This window comes from Mastigoproctus giganteus, chromosome 1, assembly GCF_048544385.1.
Source record: "Mastigoproctus giganteus isolate SK-2022 chromosome 1, ASM4854438v1, whole genome shotgun sequence".
Taxonomy (NCBI): Eukaryota; Metazoa; Arthropoda; class Arachnida; order Uropygi; family Thelyphonidae; genus Mastigoproctus; species Mastigoproctus giganteus.
The window spans coordinates 6,974,358-6,996,485 of record NC_143575.1 but is presented as its reverse complement, the minus strand read 5'-3'; the positions used below and the strand labels follow the sequence as shown (position 1 = coordinate 6,996,485).

The 22,128-nt window shown below is 36.2% G+C and overlaps 1 protein-coding gene across 1 annotated transcript in view; it reads right to left on the bottom strand.

Moving 5' to 3' along the window:
- LOC150090520 (RPA-related protein RADX-like) overlaps nucleotides 1-22,128 on the bottom strand; it is a 164,763-nt gene that overhangs the window by 129,380 nt on the left and 13,255 nt on the right. Inside the window, exons 2-4 of the mRNA XM_090378305.1 lie at nucleotides 21,112-21,291; nucleotides 16,793-16,922; nucleotides 7,719-7,847 (exon numbers count right to left, since the gene is read on the bottom strand). Of these exons, the coding sequence (XP_090234431.1) occupies nucleotides 7,719-7,847; nucleotides 16,793-16,922; nucleotides 21,112-21,291 (439 nt within the window). The remainder of the gene's footprint in view (nucleotides 1-7,718; nucleotides 7,848-16,792; nucleotides 16,923-21,111; nucleotides 21,292-22,128) is intronic.

Here is a 22,128-nt window from a genome sequence, read left to right as displayed (position 1 = left end):
GGAAGGGTTCTGGATTTTTAAAAATTCCAGTTTTTTTGAAGGTTATACATATAGCCTAAAGTATTCAGGGATAATTCATCATTTCTTTTTTTAGATAATACAGTAGCTCAGATCCCTAAAAGCTCCACAAAACAATGTTCATCACCATTAAGATAAAATGGTATAATCCGCACTGTTGGATTTGTCCAGCACGTAATGTACTTATCAGAAATATAGGTTGCAGGTTTGAACACCATCTGTGGTATGGATAGTACAATTGTCCAACATTTTTTAATATAATGTATAAATATGTGCTGGTGAGGTTCCAGGAGGCCGGGGTCTCTTTCCCCTTTTATAGAATTATCACTGATTACTTTCAGGACAGATGGTAGCTTACATACTTACCATATGTATGGTGCACTATGGCCATAGTTGCCGATGCACCTAATAAATCCCCAAACAAACACGACAGATGCCTTGTAGTCTCATCTGAACATTGCTCTGTATCGAGAGTGGTTACTTGGGGCTGCCCTCAGGGATCCATTCTTGGCCCTGTTTGCTGGAATGTGGTCCTCGATGGGTGGCTGGTTAAAGAACATGAGCGTATTTTTACAGTTGCATATGCAGATGCCCTTGTTGTTTTCATATATGGCAATTCCAGACTTGAATTGGAAGAGTGTAGAAATGATGGTTTTTTTTTTTTTTAGGAGCATTAGCAACTAAGGCCATATTGCTCTGGGGATATACGGTGGTCATTCCCTGACCTTTCCGCATCCTCCATGTTTGGTGGTCATGAGCTCGAACCCCGGTCTAATCAAGAAGCGTGTGCTATGCACTGCTGCTCCGGCCCACCTGGCTATGGAGGTGCCTGGAAATGATGTGTTGCTTGATATACGTGGTGTGTAACCAAGTATATCAAGCTTGATATACTTAAATACTTGGTGTGTAACCCACAAATTGGAAATTTCTGTAATAAAAACCAAACAAATGCTCTTTAAAGATAACCTTAATTTACAGAGACCACCAAACATAAGATTAAACGACCAACCTATTAAAACTGTCCGTACGTATAAATACCTTGGTATAATGGTTGATGATTGGTTTCAGTTCATAGCCCATGCAAAATATATACTCCAGAAAATAAAACCACTGACTGGAAAATTAATTAGAATTACAAGATGAGGCTGGGGCATTAAGCCTTCTACAATAAAATGTATTATGGAAGCATATTTTTACCTATAGTTTGCTATGCAGCAGGGGCACTAGTATTTGTAATGCCTTGTAAAAAAAGTATTTTACAAATTCAACATTAGCTCCCCAGGTACTAACAGATAAACTGCCCATTCAGTTTGAAATAATATTCAACTACTTATAGTACTAAAGGCAGAAGGGTCAACCTGCTTATTGACCACTATACACTTAATCTAGAGTTACCAGTTAAGGAAGGTGTGCAGAGAATTCAGAATCAATTCCTTATAGATTGGCAAGAGGAATGGTCTAATGATACTAAAGGTAGAATAACTAACAAATTCATGCCTAGGGTGATACAATTAAGTAAATCAAATCTGCCTTGGTTTAATCCAGGCTAAAATTTAACTTTCTTGATTTCAGGCCATGGAAGTCTGAATTTTAAATTACATACTTTTAGCCTTGCTACTTCTCTGCTGTGTAACTGCGGAGAGCCTGAAACAGTGCAGCATTTAATTTTTGAATGTAACTGTTACTTAGATTATAGAACTGACTTACAAATATTGACTAATATATATGAGGAGAATGACTTACCCAAATTTCTTGACAGTAAAGAAAATTACCTTGCTTTGGCAGAATTTGCAGATAAGATCTTTAGGCAAAGGAAAAGACTGATTGGAACTTATCCTTAGTAAAAACACTTGGTGTCCCTTGAGAATAATATAATGTTCTCTATTATGTTTGTACTGAGCACAAAGCTTGTGCTTTGTATTTTGATTCCTCAAAAGATTTGGGAAAAATTATGTATAATGAAAAAATTTTGAGACTGTCTTAAATAGAAATTAATGGTTAATTTTTCATTGTTGAGGTTTGTAGCAATTATGATTTTGGCTTAATTATAGTCAAGATTGGACTGAGTCAATTAAAGATTGGTGATAATAAAATATATTGAACTAATGAAAATTTTAAAATAAGTACCTTGTGTACTCAAGGTACTTATTGTAAGTGGTTGTTCTTGTGTTCTGGATGGCTCTAGACATAATTGCAGAACTGACTTGCCACATGGGATGACAGGTCTTGGAAGGTAAATTTTGCCTTGCAGCTTCATAATGCTGAAATCACAGACTGGTTATAATATTTTGAGTATAGTCTATTATCTGACTTATTGTTTTCTTGTTGTGAGATCAGGATTTTTGACTTGATAAATTGAAATTTAAACAGAATTTCATGAAATTATAACAGAATTTATATAATCTTAACTTATGTTCAATTATCCAGAAAATTTGGCTATCCAGACGTTATCTGACATTAATTATTCTGGATAACTGCCACTCTACTGTACTCCCAATCTACTGTAGAAATATTGTTTCGAAAGTTTACTGCAGAACACCTTGGGAGAGATCAGATCTGCAGTAATCCTAGGTGGTAGATGACTCTCATCAACCAGTGAAATACCACCACTTTGCTTATTGGAGGCTTGAAGTGGTGGAACCCATGTTTAGAAGGGCAACAAGATTAGTGAATGGAACAAAGGGTTGCTCTTACGAAGAAAGGCTTAAGTTTTGCAAATTACATTGTCTGGAGACTAGGCACCGGTGAGGTGATCTGATAGAGGTGTATAAAGCCTTGAATGGTTTGAGTATACTCAATGCCGATGGGATTCTTCCTCTTGTTCAGAATAATCACATGAGAGGGCATAAATTCAAATTGAGGAAAGACAGATGTAGGATATATGTGCGGAAATTTGCCTTTAGCCAGCGGATAGTTGGTTGGTGGAACAGACTTCCATCCCTTGTTGTGGAAGTTGATAGCCTAAATAAATTTAAAGCTCAGCTGGACAGGTATTTCGAATGAACAGAGGGGTGAAATGGGGGTGGTTTTTTTTTTTTTGGCTGATGCTGCATAAGCTTGCTTTCTTGCATTATATGCCTCTACTAATGCTAGTCTCCAGAGCTAAGTTCCGGTCAACCCTTCCCCATCTCTTCCATCATGCAGTATGATTAATGACTTTTAAGGTTATGGCGAAATCCAATCTTCCTTACAATTCGAGGGTACAGCTCTAAAATGGTGTTCGCAGGCCGGCCGCTAGTTAGTACACTGGACCGAACCTATTGGTAACTCTCTAGGAGGCTTCCAGATCAGCTAATGTATAATCTAGCTACTTCTACTCTGCCAGATAGTGACTGGAGGGAGTCCAAGAAGTGTGTGTGTGGGGGGCATTGTTGAGGCCATGTTATGTTCAAGGATCTAGGTATTTCTTACCATGTAGGCAATATCTAAAAATTTCTTTACTTCATACAGCATGTCCCACCCACTTTTTCTTACTATTGAATACACCATGTATTGTCAAACTAATAGAGTAAGTTTATCTGCAAAAACGATCTAAACCTCCCAAACACTTCCTAATTCATTTCACAAATATACATAGTCTCAATTCTAATCTCAATGATGTCCATTTCTACTTACAGTCTGCCAAACCCCATGTACTTTTTCTCACAGAATCTTAGTTATCGGTTGATTCAACTACTGCTCATCTCAGTTGCCCAAATTATTCGCTGTATGATTCCTTTCGCCTCAAAGGTGATACTTGTGCATATATCTGTTCCAATATTCCCTGTCAGAGACTTGGCAATTTGGAATCTCCTCTTTTCGATTTTTTCTGGCTTAAAATCTCTCTACCTCATTGTGTCAAATTCATCTGTTGTCTCTACCATTCTCCCAACTCCACTAATCACTTGGAGCTCTGACTTCCTCTCTTTGCAACTCTACTTTCTCCAATCCAACTTTCCTAATAGCGAGGTAATTTTCCTTGGTGATTTTAATGTTCACAACTCCAGCTGGCTTCCGTTTTCTAGTCACACCGACCCAGCTGGTCGAGATGCTGAAGCTTTTGCAATTACTAATGACCTTGCATAGATTGTTCAATTACCTACAAGAATACCGGACAATCCTAATCATACAGCTAATACGCTTGATCTTTTTCTCGCAAACAACCCTTCTAAGTACACAGTTGAATTGAGAGGTCCTTCAGGAACCTCAGATCACAACTTGGTGATTGTCTCTTCTCCTATGGATCCTTTATCTCATGGCTATTCCCGACCGCGTATTGTTTGGCATTACAAGAATGCAAAATGGGATGACCTGCAAGATTTCTTTTATTCTTTTCCTTGGTCAGATTATTGTTTCAAAACTTCTGATGTCAACATTTGCTCAGATCGTGTCAGTGAAATTATTCTTGCAGGAATGGAATCCTTTATCCCCCACTCCACTTTAAAATCTCGTCCTTTATCTAAACCTTGGTTTTACAATAAATGTGCTAAGGCTGTTCAAGAGAAGAATGTTGCATATCGTAATTGTCTTGTTTCTAATTCTTCAGTTTCATTTTCTGCCTACACCAAAGCTCGCAACAATTGTAAAGCAGTTATTAATCAGTCCAAACTAGAGTTTGAACAGGCTAAGAGTAGAAAACTTGCTTCTTGCCCTAATGGTAGCCGAGCATTCTGGTCTCTTGCTAAAGCTATTGGCAGCAACTTTTGCCCATCTCTGCTGCCACCTCTGTTCAAACCAGATGGTTCTGTTGTCACTTCAGGCGAGGATAAAGCTGACCTGCTAGCATCCCATTTTTTTTCCAAATCATGTATTAATGATCTTGGTAGAACACCTCCCACTATTCCCAACACGTTCCATTCAATGCCACCTGTGGTCTTCCGTCAAAAGGATGTCAGAAGGATTTTGACAAATCTTGATGCTAAGAAAGCTCCAGGTCTCGATGGTATTTCTCCACTTTTCCTCAAAACCTGTGCTCCTGAACTTACTCTTGTTCTTTGCCGCCTTTTTTCACTTTCTTATTCCAAGGTGTTTTTCCTTCTGTTTGGAAATTTGCTCATATCCAGCCAGTTCCTAAAAAGGATGACAAATCACTCCCATCCAATTATCGTCCCATTGAAATTACTTCTGCTCTTTCTAAAGTAATGGAGAAATCAATTAACCGCCAACTCTTAAACTACCTATAAACCTTCCGTCTGATGAACGATCGCCAGTATGGATTCCGTCAGTGTCAATCCACTGGTGATATTCTGGCTTATGTTACCCATTTATGGACTAATTCAATGGAAAATTTCGGTGAAACACAAGCAGTTGCTCTTGACATCTCAAAGGCTTTCGATCATGCTTGGCATAAAGGTCTTCTAAACAAGCTTCCATCTTATGGTCTACCAACTGTTTTTTGTAATTGGTTATTCAGTTTTCTCTCTGATCGCTCACTGAAGGTGATGGTAGATGGCTCTCTGTCTTCTAACTTCTCCATTAATGCCGGTGTTCCCCAAGGTTCAGTTCTTTACCCCACTCTTTTCCTCTTGTATATTAATGACCTTCTTCCATTGACTGGAAATCCTATCCATAGTTTTGCCAATGATAGCACATTGCATTTCACTTTCCATTTTGAGAAACCCTGCCCTGCTCAATCAGTGTCAACGTCTCGAATATCTGCTACCAATTTCTTAAATGCCGATATCTAGGTAATTCTCCAGTTGGACAAAGACAACTTAGTTGATTTCAACCCTTCTAAAACTCAGTCTTGTATTATATCTCGCAAAAAGGATTCTTCTGCTCCTATGCTTATCTTTGGTGACACTCCGATTTCTAGGCAAAATGATATATCTCTTTTTGGGATTACCCTGACTTCTAATCTCTCTGGGCACAAGCAAATTACAAATATTGCTTCCTCTGCATCTAAAAAAATCTGTTTTCACTTTCGCTCACAATGTTACTTTTCTTCCAAATAGCTGTTCACTCCGTACAAATCGCAAATCTGCCCTACTATGGAATAGTCTTCCCACATCTGGGGTGGTGCCCCCAAAACTTCTCTCAGGCTTCTTAATTCTGTTCAGAAGAGGGCAGTTAGATTAGTTAATGATTCATCTCTAACAGAGTCTCTCCACTCACTGTCTCATAGATGTACTGTTTCTGCTGCATACCTCTTCTACAGATATTTCCATGGGCACTGTTCTTCTGAATTTGCTTCTATAATTCCCACTCTCTCTTTCAAAACAGTCTAAACACTTGCTGCCAACAGCCAACATCCATTTACTGTCCAACTTCAAACTCATGTAACCAACTTTTCATCTTCCTCGTTTATTCATTCAAATGCCGTTTTCCGGAACAACCTTCCTTCATACGTATTTCCTCCTGTAAATTACAGTCTACAGAAGTTCAAGTCCAATGTCAACAAATATCTTCTTTCGTCTTCTCAACCTCCAACCCAAGCACGGTACTAAGTACTATAGGTTCTAATACCTCTCGTGTTTGGGGTTTACATTAAAAAAAAAATCCAGTAAGAAAGCCTTATGACTAAGGTACATGACTAAATAATGCAAAATTAATCAGAAAATGGCTTGGCTCAGATAATTTTTTATAAACACAAATGGAGACATTTAAATTGGCTAATAAATAATTGTAAAAAAAACACTAAATGGTTGTCATATGAAATTTCTAGTGCTTTGAACACAAATTAATAATTAGTATCTGTAGTTAACACATAAGAGTAATATTCAACTAGTGTTGTTGAAAAACAGTCTCTCATGCTGCCTGCACCTGTCATTAAGTAGAAACGTTCACGTCCTTTTGTACTGATATAAGTACTTTGGAAGGCACACAAGTATGACATTTTTCAGCATTTCAGTTATACCAAGAGGCTGAAAATCAATTTTAATATCTATTTTATACTGCAGATTGCCATGCATAATTTTTGTCTGTAAATAAACCAGCAGTATGCTAAAATTTAGTATAATATGCTCTGTTGTACTGTATTTACACAGCACAACACACACAGAACTAGGATTAAAAGAGGGATAATACCTCATCTTTATTTTACTAGTGATGTTCTTTTCTGTCTCCAACCCTTTAAACCTTCAAATCCTGTTCAAACATCCTTTTTCCATCATCATCATCCATTTTCAATCCACTGAAGGATGAAGGCCTCTCCAGCAAGGAGAGGCCTTCATCCTGGTTGTAAAAGTGCTGGAAGGTTTGGTCTTTTCCTCTTCACACTGACCAGACATCTTGAAGGGAACCACTCTACATGTTCATTGCCACCAAAGTGAAGTAACAGGGTTTACCAGAAGGTGTGCATGAGTGGAATTTAGGGAGGCAGGCCAACTGGACTTCTAAATCTTCTAAAATAGAAAGATATTGGATCCATCAGTGTGTTAGACTGAGTGTCTGATAACACACAGATGCCTGTTCCCCTCTAAGCCACTCTTTTTCCATATCTAATTTTAAATTTATTTGTTCAGGCACTTCTTATAGCAGAAAAAACATTTCTTGAAAAGTAATCAATATTTATATGCTCAGTTTTTATTTTACTGCCTCGTCTTTGCAATGCGTACTCCACGAAATGTCTTTGTTACCACTATATAGTTTTATTTCTGCATGACAATATTCACTTCTCTCAATGCATTTTGTATATGTATAGTAATCATACTTATCATGGCAGCCATTCACTTATGCCAGCAACAGAAGCCTGACTCATAACCTAAGTGTACTTTACTTACTTAAATATTTCCACTGTGGTCCAAAGGGAATGCTAGTAACCCACAGATCAAGATAATATAATCTTCCTGTAACGAGAGGCAATGCTTGTACTCTTCTCACATTGTCAGTCGGTAAAAAATTCAAGGTTTCTGAAACAACAAAATTGTTTAAGAAGTATATAACCAAAAGTTTTGAATTTTAAGAAATTTATTTTACATTATACACATAAATAATTTTATATATATATATGGTGCCTGGATGTTGTAATAGTAATTATGGAGAAAAAAAAAAAGGTATAAACTTTGCACAATGGTAAAAGAGTTCATTTTAATTTTCAAGCTATAACAATTTTAGATTTAATTGTTTAGTTTAGTATATCTATAGCATTAGTGATGAAGTTATTTTTAATGGGAAACCAATTTGGCTAAACAAGTACATGGTAATATAATTAGAACCAACAGAATGATATGCATTTCTAACCCCAGAAACAAAATGCATTAACAAAATTAAAAGCAAATTTAGTTGCAAATAACATGCCTATAAAATCCATTAAGTATCATATAAATGCTGTTATCAGGGCCAGAGTTAGTAACTTTCACCTTGACATTAATCCAAATAGTTGCTGAACACCTTTGGCCCCAGTGGTTCCCCAGGTTTACTGCGCTCAGACAAGGCTCACTGACTGACCGCATGTAACCTAGAAGTACAAAATTTAATCCCTGTAGTAATTAAATCCTACAGTTCCCATTTGAAACTATTTATATAATGTCACAATTATTGGTCTGACCACCTTCTGGATTAAATCAAAAATCTTTAAATTTATATATAAAAAATATACCAACATTAAAATTAATTTTTGGGGAAGTAATGTCCACATTACTAGCATATTATTTGTCCTAATTAGGAACATGCACAGAATGCATACTATCTTATTTCACCCCACTGATCAACAATAACCATCTGCCCATCCATATTAGCATATAAATTTTATACTAACCACTGAAGTTGATTCATTTATGTTCTTGTTTATACTCTGTCATGACTACCAGGTCAGTGGATTTTTAAAATAAATCAATCAATACAAATGTTAATTGTATTTAGTTGCACTTTAGGGTTGAAAATTGACTTGTTGGAAGGTTGTATATATGTAAATAGTTATCCCATTGGGCATAAGTTGGCCATTATGATGCAGAAAGGTTATACCAGTCCATGCCAGTGGATAGTAATAGAATATGATTGTAATAGAATTACACTATTAATGAATCACATTATAACATCTTAAAATGTATTCAAATTTTGCCTTAAATTTACTGCATTTAAATTTAAATTAGAGTAACATACATTTAATTTTAGTATAAACTAGTATCAACTACTAGATTAATGCAGGGCAACAGTTTTCCAGGTGGCACCCTTGCAACCAATATATTCAGTGGCAAATATGAAGTCGCTCTCTTTTCTTGCCAGCTGCCATATGTGTGTTTTCCAGATGTATCTAGCAAATTTATATATGTATTTTATTTTAATATCTGATACATACCCATAGGGCTTTGGCTTCCAATCCCAGTTTACCATCTGTACTGATTATAGGTTGAAAGTAAAATTAACTTTCAGCCTCAAAAATTTTATCATAAATTTATATTCTTGACTGTACTAAATATGAAATTAATTAAAATTAGTAAAACTGTTATTGAGACAGACAACACAAACAGATATCATATCATTTGGCTATCTATTCACTCAAAGAGCTTGACAAATAGCAGAGAGGTGACCACAGATGAATGGATTACCATTAATTCTAGTTATTAATTTTAGATTTAATTGTTTAGTTTAGTATATCTATAGCATTAGTGATGAAGTTATTTTTAAACCTAGGCAAATATGTTGCTGCAAACATGATATACCTGCATTCACTTCTAGAATTTAGATCCATAGTTAACTATATAGGATCCAATGCAAAGTAATTAAGTTAAATCACGTGCGTATAATTTTTAACTGTTAATTGTATCAATAGCATTAATGCTACATATTAACAGTTCATCATTAACAATTTAAACCACAATAAATAGAATTAATTGGTTGTATTAAAAAATATATTAAAGTATATATGTATATACACTCAGCAATCACTGGTTGTGACCACCTACCTAATACGGTGTCGGGCAAAGGTTCACATGGATAACAGCTGCTATCTGCCCAGGCATTGACTCCACTAGACATCTGAAGACATCCAAAAGGATCTCATATCATGCTGCCTGCAAGGCTTTCCACAATGTCGAAATAGATTACGGTTGTGTCCATACACCTCATTTCCTGTTCCAAAACATCCCACAAGTGTTCAATTGGATTGAGATCAGGCAAATTTGGAGGCCAATCAGGATGGGTGATATCTTCACTGCATTCTTGAATCACTCAAGCACAGTGAAAGCCCAATGACATGGCACGTTATTGCCTTGGAAGACCCCATTTCTGTCCAGGAAAAAATGCAACATTGCAGAATGCATATGTTCTTGTAAGAGCTGCTAGTTGACCTAACTAGTGAAACATTGGTCCATACGTAACTGGGGGTCCTAGTTATTGTCAGCAAAACATACCACCTGCCTGGATAGTGGGCAACATGCATGATGGGTCCATGGACTTGTGTTGCTTCAGCCATATACATCGGCCTCTGTCAGCATGCTGCTGTACCAGGTATTTGGCCTCATTCGACCAGCACAGTCATTTCCAGTCCTCCAGTGTCCAACCAGCATGTTGTTGACAGCCATATTTGCTGTCGATGATAATCAGTGGTGAGAACAGGGTGCCTCTTGGGTCATCTGCTGTGCAACTCCAAACAACTGAGCATGCCTTAAATTTAGGTTCTCTTTTCTTGCCAGCTGCCATATAGCAAACTTCTGCATGGTTAGGCAGGCAATGTCATTTGGGATATCGTTCTATAATTCCTCATACTTCATTGTGATGTCAACTGTTGCAGTGACCTGCTGTTCAGCCTGTACAATAAGCTGCACCCTTTGCTCACCATGAACATTCACCCTGCATAATCCTTTAGGTTCTGTTAGCAGGAGGTGGTGCTTCGGCCCATTCAACGTTATTCTTTGTACACTTTAACCACAGCAGACCATTAGAAACCAACAAGAAGTGCTGTTCACAATATGGATTCACCTGATGCATGAGCTCCTGCAATCACAAACTTCTGAAACTCCAGGATATCTTTACTAGCTCCATATTACCCTGTCATATTACTAGCTCCAAATTATCCTGCTCTAGTGTACAAAACAGTTTGGCTTTTTATACTTTTATTTTTTTAAAAAAAAAAAACCCAAACACAAGAGGTATTAGAACCGTGCATGGGTTGAAGGTTGAGAAGATGAAATAGCACATTTGTTGAAATTAGACTTGAACTTCTGTAGATTGCGATTTTCAGGGCATTTGGTTGTTCCAGAGAACGGACATTGAATGAATATATGAGGAAGATGAAAAGTTGGTTCTGTGAGTTTGAAGTTGGACAGTAAAAGAATGTTGATTGGTTGGGGCATGTGTTTGGACTGCTTTGTAAGGGAGAGCGGTAATTATAGAAACCAATTCAGAAGAACAGTGACCATGGAAGTATCTATAGAAAACACATGCAGCACAAATAGAACATCTATGAGACAGAGAAAGGAGAGACTCTGTTAGAGATGAGTCATTAACTTAACTGCCCTCTTTTGAATGGAACCCAAAAGCCTGAGAGAGGTTTTAGGGGCAGCATCCCAGATGTAGGAACAATATTCCATGGTAGGGCAGATTTACGATTTGAAGAGAGTAAACGGCATTTGAAAGAAAACAAACACAGAGAGAGAGAAAGAGAAAACCAAATTTTTTAGAAGCAGAGGAAACAATATTTGTAATGTGCTTATGCCAAGAGAGATTAGAAGTCAGGGTAATCCCCAATAGAGATATATGATTTTGACTAGAAATCAGAGTGTCATTTAAAATAAGCATAAGAGCAAAAGAATCATTTTTGCAAGAGATAGGGATTGAGTTTTAGAAGGATTGAAATCAACCAAGTTATCTTTGCCTCACTGGAGAATTATCCAGAGATCAGCATTTCAGGAATCACCATCAGATATTTGAGAAGTTGAAGCTGTTTGTGCAGCACAAGGTTTCACTAACTGGAAGGTGGGATGCAATGTGCTATCATCAGCAAAACTATGGATAGGATTTCAAGTCATTAAGAAGAAGGTCATTAATATACAAGAGGAAAAGAGTGGGGTAAAGAACTGAACCTTGGGGAGCACCGGCATTAGTGGAGAAGTTAGAAGACAGAGAGCCATCTACCATCACCCTCAGTGAGCGATCAGAGAGAAAAACTGAATAACCAATTACAAAAAACAGTTGGTAGACCATAAGATGGAAGCTTGTTTAGAAGACCTTTATGCCAAACACGATTGAAAGCCTTTGAGATGTCAAGAGCAACTGCTTGTGTTTCACCGAACTTTTTCATTGAATTAGTCCATAGATGGGTAACTAAGCCAGAATATCACTAGTGGATTGACATTGACATATTGGCGATCATTGATCAGATGGAAGTTTTCTAGATAGTTCTAGAGTTGGCGGTTAATTAATTTCTCCATTACTTTAAAAAGAGTAGAAGTAATTGCAATGGGTACATTTATTGGAAAACCAAGGTTTAGATAAAAGACAAGATTTTTAGGAGCAGTGTGGACAAGAATAATTTCACTGATAAGATCTGAGCAAAGGTTGACATCAAAAGATTTGAAACAGTAATCCGACCAAGGAAAAGAAATCTAGTGATCGTCCCATTTTGCATTCCTGTAATGCTAAACAACACAAGCTTGAGAATGGCCATGAGAGAAATGCTCCATTGGAGAAGAGACCATCACTAAGTTGTGATCTGAGGTGCCTAGAGGATCACTCAAGTCGAGCGTGTACTTAGGGCTGTTTATGAGAAAAAGATCAAACATGTTGGCTGCATGGTTAGGCAGGTAAATTCTGGTAGGTAAATGACAATTTTTGTGAGGCCATTAGTAACTGCAAAAGCCTCGGCACCTCAACCAGTTGGGTCCATATGACCAGAAAACAGAAACCAGCTGGAGTTGTGAAGATTAAAATCACCAAGGAAAATTGGACTGGAGAAAGTCAAGTTTTAAAAAGAGAAAGGTAAAGATTTCCAAGTGATTAGTAAAGTTGGGAGAATGATAAAGGCAACAGAAAAATTTAACAGAATGTGATAGAGAGATTTTAAGGCAAAGAAGACCAAAAAGATGAGATTCCAAATTACTAAGTTTTAGCATTAGCATGTTTACTGTTTGGTTTGTTTGGTTTTTTTTTTTTTTTAGGAGCATTAGCAACTAAGGCCATATTGCTCCGGGAATATGCGGTGGTCATTCCACTGACCTTTCCGCATCCTCCGTATTTGGTGGTGACGGGCTCGAACCCCGGTCTAATCAAGAAGCGTGTGCTACGCACTGCTGCTCCTTCCCACCTGGCTACGGAGGCGCTCAGTATGTTTACTAATGCTAAATTTACTAGTACCATTAGTAGGCATATGATACAAGAAAGAAGGCTTATATAGCATCAACCAAAAAAAAAAAAAAAAAACACACCTCACATTTCACCCATCCATTCACTCCAAATGTTTGTCTAGTTCCACCTTGAACTTATTTAAGTTGTTGACTTCCATTACAACAGGGGGAAGTTTGTTCCAACTATCAACCACCTACTGGCTAAAGGCGAACTTCCACACATCTATTCTACAATTGTCTTTCCTCAATTTGAATTTATGTCTCCTCAGGTGAGCATTCTGAGCAAGAGGATGAAGTCCATTAGCATTGAGCTTGCTCAAATCATTCAAGGCCTTATACACTTCAATTAGATCACCTCGCAGGTGCATAGTCTCCAGAAGCTTCAATTTGCAGAACTTAAGCCTTTCTTGGTAACACCAACCCTTTGTTCCACTCACCAATCTCATTGCCCTTCTCTGTACTCGTTCCAGCAACTCTACATCTTTCTTAAAATGAGGCCTCCAGACCTGTAAGCAGTACTCACAGGCCTTGTATAAGGCAATGGCCTGACCATTGCCTTATACAAGGGGGACAATCACTCCCTTATCCCTGCTAACAAAATTCCTTTATATCATTGACAAGACACCATGAGCTACTCTTGCAGCCTGTCTGCTCAGAAAATTTCATATCTGACTGCACAATTACCCACAGGTCCTTTTCATTCTCTACCACCCTGAATGTAGTACCACCCAGTTGATACTTTATTCTGGGGTTACTGCTACCCATATGCAGTACTTTACATTAGTCAATGTTAAACTTCAGTTGCCATCTCTCAGTCCATTTGCTCAACTTTTCCAGATTCTGTTGCAGTAGCATGCTATTGTTACTGTCATTAAGAACCCTGCCAACCTCCGTATCGTCTGCAAACTTAGTCATTAACCCTTATATATACCTTCATCAATGTCATTGATAAATACCAAAAACAACAATGTGCTCAACACCGAGCCTTAGGGGACTCCACTAATAACATTAGTCCAGGAAGAGCAGTGCCCATTGATAACCACTCTGTCTTCTCCCACTCAACCATCCTTTTATCTATTGTAGCAACTTGCCCTTAATGCCATACTGCTTCAATTTGTACAGTAGTCTTCCATGTGCCACAGTATCGAAAGCTTTTCTGAAATCCAAATACATGCTGTATGAAGTAATGAAATTTTTGGATATGGCATAAACAAGGCAAGAATATACCTAGCTCCTTCACATAACATGGCCTCGACAATGCCCTCTATGTACATTACTCAGATTCCCTCCATTCACTATCTGGCAGAGTAGAGGCAGCGAGATTATACACTAGCTGATCTGGAAGCCTCTTAGAGAGTTACCAATAGTTTCGGTCCAGTGGACTAAATAGCAGACTGCCTGCAAACGTTTTTGAGCTGTGCCCTCGAAACATAAGGAAGATTGGATCTTGTCATGATGTCCGTCATAACCTCAAAAGACATCAATTATACTGCATGATGGAAGAGGGTTTTCTGGAGCTTAGCTCTGGATACTAAATATGAGTTCGACCACTTCAAGCCTTCACTAAGCAATGTGGTGTTATTGTACCAATTGATGGGAGTCATCTACCACCTAGTATTGCCTGGTAACGCAGAGGGGCAGCATTCCTCCGTGTGGTGTGGGTGCCATTCTTCGACCACTGGTTTGCAACGAGGTGGTCACCCGCAGTGTGCCATATATCAGAACTTGCACATGGGAGTTATACTCAAGGTTACTAACAGTACCACCATTGTGAAGGTGCAAGCAGAGGATTTTGCTGTCACAGGTCGATCAGACTTTGCTGAAATTAGGCCCACTTGACTTGAGCGTCACCCATATAATCAGTTCTATGTGGTCTAGCTTATTATGGATGGGGGTGGTCAGAATTCAGTGATCACTGTGTGTGTGTGTGTGTGTGTGTGTGTGTGTGTGTGTGTGTGTGTGTGTGTGTGTGTGTGTGTGTGTGTGTGTGTGTGTGTGTGTGTACAGGGCATTTCAATTAAAATGCACAATATATGTTTGTTCTTAGGTTTAGGCCATTTGTTGTCTGGACCTTTCTTGTCATATTTTGGCTGAAAGTTTTGAATTTCAAATTTCAAAAACATGGTGGAAGCCATGTTTTTGAAGAATGGCAGAAACATTGGAGTAAGCACATTTTATAAAATGGGGATTACTTTGAAAAGAACCATCAAAATATGAATGATTAATAAAGGCATGCCCTGGAAAAACAAATTATGATCATTTTTTTTTTATTGAACAGCCCTAATGCAACATTTGAGAATTTTGCCAAGCCCATTTCATTCTGCAGTACACAGATGAAGAGCAAAATAACTTGCCCTTTCAAGGTTGTGCAATGTTGTAAATGGTGAGAAATTACATTTAATTTTTGAAACATTAACACTTTAAAAATTTTGCAAGTACTCATCATAGCACACATTGTCTTAATTCCTAACTTAGTTACCAGTTCCTATGTGATGACATCAAGAATCGCATTATCTTTCTAGATTATTTTATGTTTTTTTTTTTTTTTTTTACCAGGATGATTTAATTGGAGGAATATTCCCTTTTGATTTAAAATTCTAATTGTACAAGGAAAATGAAGCATAAATGAAGAATACCCAAAAGTTTTATTGAAATATATATTAAGTAATATTTACTTTTAATGGATAAAGACATATCATATGCATTAAAGTCAAGATGTGTTGACTTCAAAACAAATACTCAAGGACAGTGCCTATTGTGCATCTGCCAGTTTACAAAAGAAAGACAGATATTTGCAGTCTTCATCAAAGTGAGTTGATTACATCTTACACATTTCAGGATATCACAATTTGAACAGATAAACACTGAGTTGTGTATACATATGAGCAAGACTTAATTGCCATGTGATGAGGAAGGCTTACAGAAAAACAGTTCATATCTTTGATTTGAGTCTACAAATAGTTCTAGCACTTTAAGAAAAGCTTCATAATCATCAGAGAATGACCCATGTGAGGAATGAAAGATGACTGTTTGAATGTGGGCAATCATCTTCTCATTATGACATGTCCTTTGACCTTTCCTTGCATAGATCACATTCCTTTGATTTTTGGATTGTCTTAAGGCACCAGAAACATTTGCAAATTCCAATCAAAACATGAATTCTTTTCTAAAACTCATCCTGCTGTATGAGAAAATCATTCCCAGAAACACAAAATATGTTTGATTTGTTGTTCAAATTGTGACATTGTAGTATTTAAAGTATGAAAACAACTTGCTTCAAGAAAGAGGGAAAACATACATCTATCTTTTCCAACTTCCACAAACTGACCATACACAAATGTCCAACTTGATCAATGATTATGTATATAAATGCCCCTGCATGTTTGGATGTGAAGATGCCAAACAGGTACTACATCCTTCAGTAGCTATTTTGAAATAATGAGACCTTTTTTTTTTTTTTACTCTAATATATTGACTCAGCAAAGGGGAGAAAAGGGAAAATATGTCAATTTTAATTTCACAAAACATTAATGACTATGTGTAAATTAAACATGACATTTTTTCTTTAATACCTGGGAAGGGAAAACTCTCAACACCTCTAACTTCCAATTTTTCTAGAACAATGTATGAAGTAACATGGACATCTGTTTCAAGATAAGTTAGCTTTGCCTGTGTGACTCTGATTTTGCTTCCAACTTTCAGCTAAAAAAAATGTAAAGGCATTCAAACTAATAAAAAATGAATAAGGCAAATTATTCAAAAATAGATATGAGATAAAAATTAAATGTGACTAAATTGATCACATGAGAATTTTATCAAAACATATTTGTCATTTGAAACTATGTGATAATATGTGCATAAATGTGGACATTAAAACATGTAGAAAATGTTTTCGTATATATATCTAACATTTATAAATAAAACAATTTGTGAATTTGTGCTCTTATAAAAATTATTTTAATAGCATTAATAGGCTGAAAACCAAAATGACTATTCATTTGGTTGGAGGTTGATAGCTGATTGGTTTTAATATTAATCAGATAGTGCAAGAGAGTTCTAGGCTTTTGCTGCACCAGTCAAAACAATAATAACAATGAAAATAATTAAGTAAAAAAATAATAAATAAATAATAAAATAAATTACATATTTGATTCACTCCTCGTTGTTGTTATTTGGTTTTTAGGAACATTAGCAACTAAGGCCATATTGCTCCGGGGATATGCGGCGATCATTCCCTGAACCTTCCGCATTCTCCGTATTTGGTGGTCATGGGCTCGAACCCCAGTCTAATCAAGACGTGTGTGCTACGCACTACTGCTCCTGCCCACCTGGCTACGGAGGTGCCTGATTCACTCCTCACACGTGGTGAGAAAATCAAATAGGCAATTTATTTTATCTCCCAAAGCTGTCAGCTTCAGTCAACATTCCAGTAATCAACAACACCAGCTAAAAGAAAACTTCTTGCAATCCAGTCCAAACTGCATCCTGCATAATTTGAATTTATTGCCCCTAGTTTTGGAATAGTGAAAATTCATCCTCATTTATTTTACTTTCTCTTCTCAGAGCCTTATACACCTCAATTAAATATCCTCTAGGGTACCTAGTTACCAAACCTGCACTTCACATATTCGAAGTCTTTCCTCACATGGACGCACTTTTGCCAATCTCACCAGGAGCATTATTCGTCTTTGGACCATTTCAAGAAGCTTGATGTCTTTTTTTTAAGTGCAGTATTACAATTGTCTTATAGGTAGAATTATGACTGCCCTATCTCTATAAGCAAATGCTTGATAAATGATCAATTGGATATCATTGGCCCTCCTTACCACCTATCTACACTGCTCAGAAAATTTCATATCCAAGCATCGTAATTCCAAAATCTCTTTTTTTCATCTACTGGCATCTTTTTCATCTCTTCTTAGGTGCCTAGTTACCAAACTCTGTTACCTACGTATTCAGTCTTTCGTCATACGAATGCCCTTCTGCTGATCTCACCAAGCAAGGCCAGTCTCTGAACCCATTCAAGAAGCTCAATGTCTTTTTTATGTGCAGTCTGGAGATAGTATTCCGAGTTCCGTCTTAAAAATTTCCTTTTAGTGAGATTAAGACCTGCCTAATGTTTAATAAAAACACCATAAGCCTTCCTTGCTACCAGCCTAAACTGCTCAAAGAACTTCACATCCAATCATATCATAACTCCCAAAGCTCTTTCTTCTGATGTTTTTAATTAACCTCACCAAGCATATGTTATTTCCAGATTGCTATTTCCCATATGCAAGATTTTGCTGCATTAAAACTTAGTTACTCTACTCCTTGGTACTTATCATTAACTACTCTACTGTCATCTTTTTCATCTCTTCTTAGGTGCCTAGTTACCAAACTTGGTTACCTACGCTGAAGTCTAAATTGTCCAGAAAAAGTGCTCCTTGGTACTTATCATTAACTACTCTACTGTTCTTAACACTGTTTGCAAATTTTGACTTCATGCCCTGTATCCCTTCATCAAAAAATCAAAAGTAACAATGGTCCTAATACCAATTCTTGGGGAACCCCACTTCTTAAATTAGCACAACCTGAAGAGTAACCATTAATCGCAACCCTCTGCCTCTTACCCAGCAGTCACCCTGTGATATATTGAAGAATTTTTCCTATGATTTCACATTTTACCCAAATAGCATCTTATAGCGAAAAATGAGATGACATACCAGGCCACAGATACTAAAGTAAGAGTTAGCAACTTTACAGGGATGGTGTAAGGCCTCAGATGTTGGTATCATTATGGCAAGCAGAATCTCTGGTGCCTACAGCAAATTTTTGAAATTAGGAATGCTACGTATAACCTGATGTCATCTGTGAAATTCGGCAAGTGGCAGGTTTATGAATTGCATTCAGGAGGGCTATACTTTGAAATGAAATAGGAACACTGGTATCTGTCTATATTTTGGGATAACTTTTGTAGCAATGTCAAGTTAGAAAGATTACATGAAACAGTCTTGTTGTCAATTTTTGTAGTTTCTGTTGCCACTTTTGACACCAGTGCACTAAATATTCATGTTTTATCATTATTAACCAGTGAGTAAGCATGTGCGCACACACACACACCTTGATAACATTAACAGATGCACAGGGCTGTTTTATATTACTCAACATTAAGAATTTATTAGTAAGTGGTCACTATTTATGAATATAAACTGAATATTTCTCTTTTGTTTTCTGCTCACTACTACTCTAGGAACTGTTCATACTGCAATTTTTGGCCATATTCATTTTTTGAAAACAATATTTGTAACCCAAATATTTGCATACAATACCTCCAGTACAACATTAGAATCTAACGATATGGTTAAATAATGATATAATTCATTAATTATTTTAATCTGGACAATTACAATTGAAAACAATAATTGAAAACTTAAATTATAAACATTTATATGAATGTAACCCAATTTTTAGAGTAATATCTTAAATATTATTTATTTATTTTCTTTTTTAGGATTAAAAAGAATCATGTCCATTGACTTTTCAGCAGTATGCACATCTACATTTTGAAGGTTGCTTAAACCAGTATTTCTCAACTTTTTTTTTATAATGCAACCCACTCAAAACTGTGAAAAAAATCAAATTTTTAGAAATTGTGTTTACAGAGACAGAAGAATTAATTTTGGCTTCGCTCAATTTTTTATATCCAACACATAAATATAATATCACAATAAAAGCAATTACTTATCCACTAATACACATTTATATTTTATTTACTCACTCAATTTTCCATATCCAAATTATAAATATAATTTTCCAAATTAATACTTATCTATTATTACATACTGTTGTTTTTTTTTTTACAATCCTTATAGTTTATCTAAAATTTTAAATCTGTCCAGATTTTTATATGGCCCACTGGTGGATTGTGTAACCTTCAGGTTGAGAAATGCTGGCTTAAATGCATCCCCTGATATATGAATTGTCTTAAAATTTTTAGAGTATGTGCTGCCATCTCTTATCTGTTTCCAATTTATTGTAGAAAATTTATAATAGAAGACAACATCAAATTAGTTTTTAAAAATTGAAGAAGATCGCAACTATTGACCACTATCATCCAACCTGGGTTATTTTGTAACCCAAATGCCAAATTGGCCAATTTGGCTCACAAAAGCCAAAAACAAAGGATTTCTGTGGAATTCAGATCCAGAATTTGTTAAAACTGAATCCAGTAATATAATATAAATAGATGTAGAGGATATTATTGTATCAAAAAATTTTTAATAAAATAAAATATGAAAATGCAAAAGTAGCAGTATTTGGCATCAATTTACAATTTAAGCAAATTGCATGATATGACCTTATAGCAAATCATCGTGGTTAGCACAGTGGTTATAATTTCTGACATCCAAGGCTACCCCCAAAGCCCCATGAGACAATTTCATTTAATCATCTCAACAAGGTATTTCAATGAAAGTCACCATAAGGATAGGCAAGCTCCTGTTCCTATTTAATTTTAAAATGAAGTTCCCAAAAGGTATTTCGAAATCCCCATTCATTGTTTCACCCAGCAAGTGAAAAGGACAGGTTTCTTACACACAGAAACTCTTGATTTCAAAAATTCTTCCAAGGGGAGGTGATGATCTCATGAGACTGTAAACGTCAAATTTGTGAGGTAGGTGGAACCAATAAAATCAAAGCCATTAATCTCCCATGCAATACACCAACACCAAAAGCATCAAAAAATCAACTGGAATGACATGTAAGTTTAAAAAGTTACTTCAGTGAATGGTTCAAATTCTACCATCGCTAAAGTGCAATACCTGCCCTTGGTTTTTGAAAATTAGTATAATATTAGCAACTAATTAATTCCTCAAAAATCATGTTACACAAAAGAAATTATATTACTTACAACATTTTTCTGAATTAAATCTCCTAGAGGAATTCCTAAGAGTATTTTTAACTTAATTTTCTTGTCTGTAACAATAAGATCATATAAATAAATCTGTCCATCACTGCCTTCACTTTTCTTTCTGAAATTTATTGAGTCCAGATAAGCTTTGTCTGCGAGGTAGCCATATATTCCAATAACCTAAAGTAAGCATTAAAAAAATTCTAAAAATATCGATAATATTTTATAGCTTTATATATTAATCCAAACTGATCATATTTAATCACCAAAATAGTGAACATGCTAAATGGTTATTCCCATTTTTGAATTCACAGTTTGAAAACGATTATGATTCCTCTTTCTGTTGCAGTTTTTGAATAGTAGCTGACACAAATCTATATCTCACTAAGGAAAATATTATCAATCATGTAGATACATGAAAGGGAGATCAAAGGTGAGAAAACTGCATCAATCAGAACTCAGTTTACAAAGTGTTTCGAGGAGGTACTACCGAAACTGAATGTTACCATTTAGATAGGGATGAGAAAATTGAATAAATCAAAAAGTTAATAAGAATGGAAAATTCTGAGTAATTCTCTTTTCATTTTTTTTCCGGGTCAATGCAGCTCTGTTCTGTAAAAATATAGGAAACTATAAAATTCAGCACATTTGACAAAAAATCATTATTTTACAACCTGGAAATATTAAGAAAGCAATACAGTACTCATTAATAAACAACTGAATTTGTCTTTAAGAATTCATGCAAAAACACAAACTTCACAACTTAGCACAAAATGCTCTTGCAAATTATAGCTATGTGGCTGGTCATACAGCACTTGCTTGAGTTGGTGCTAAGTTGCAAAAGCTTGATTAAATCTGTGGTTAAGTCCTTGATAAACAATAAATTTAATATGATACAACCAAAGTTTTTGTTACCATTGCAACTAGTGATACAAATTGTCAGCTGCATATGGGTGGCAATTATTAAACATAATCTTTGTCATTATGTGACAGATATCGATTAAATTTCTCCAGTAT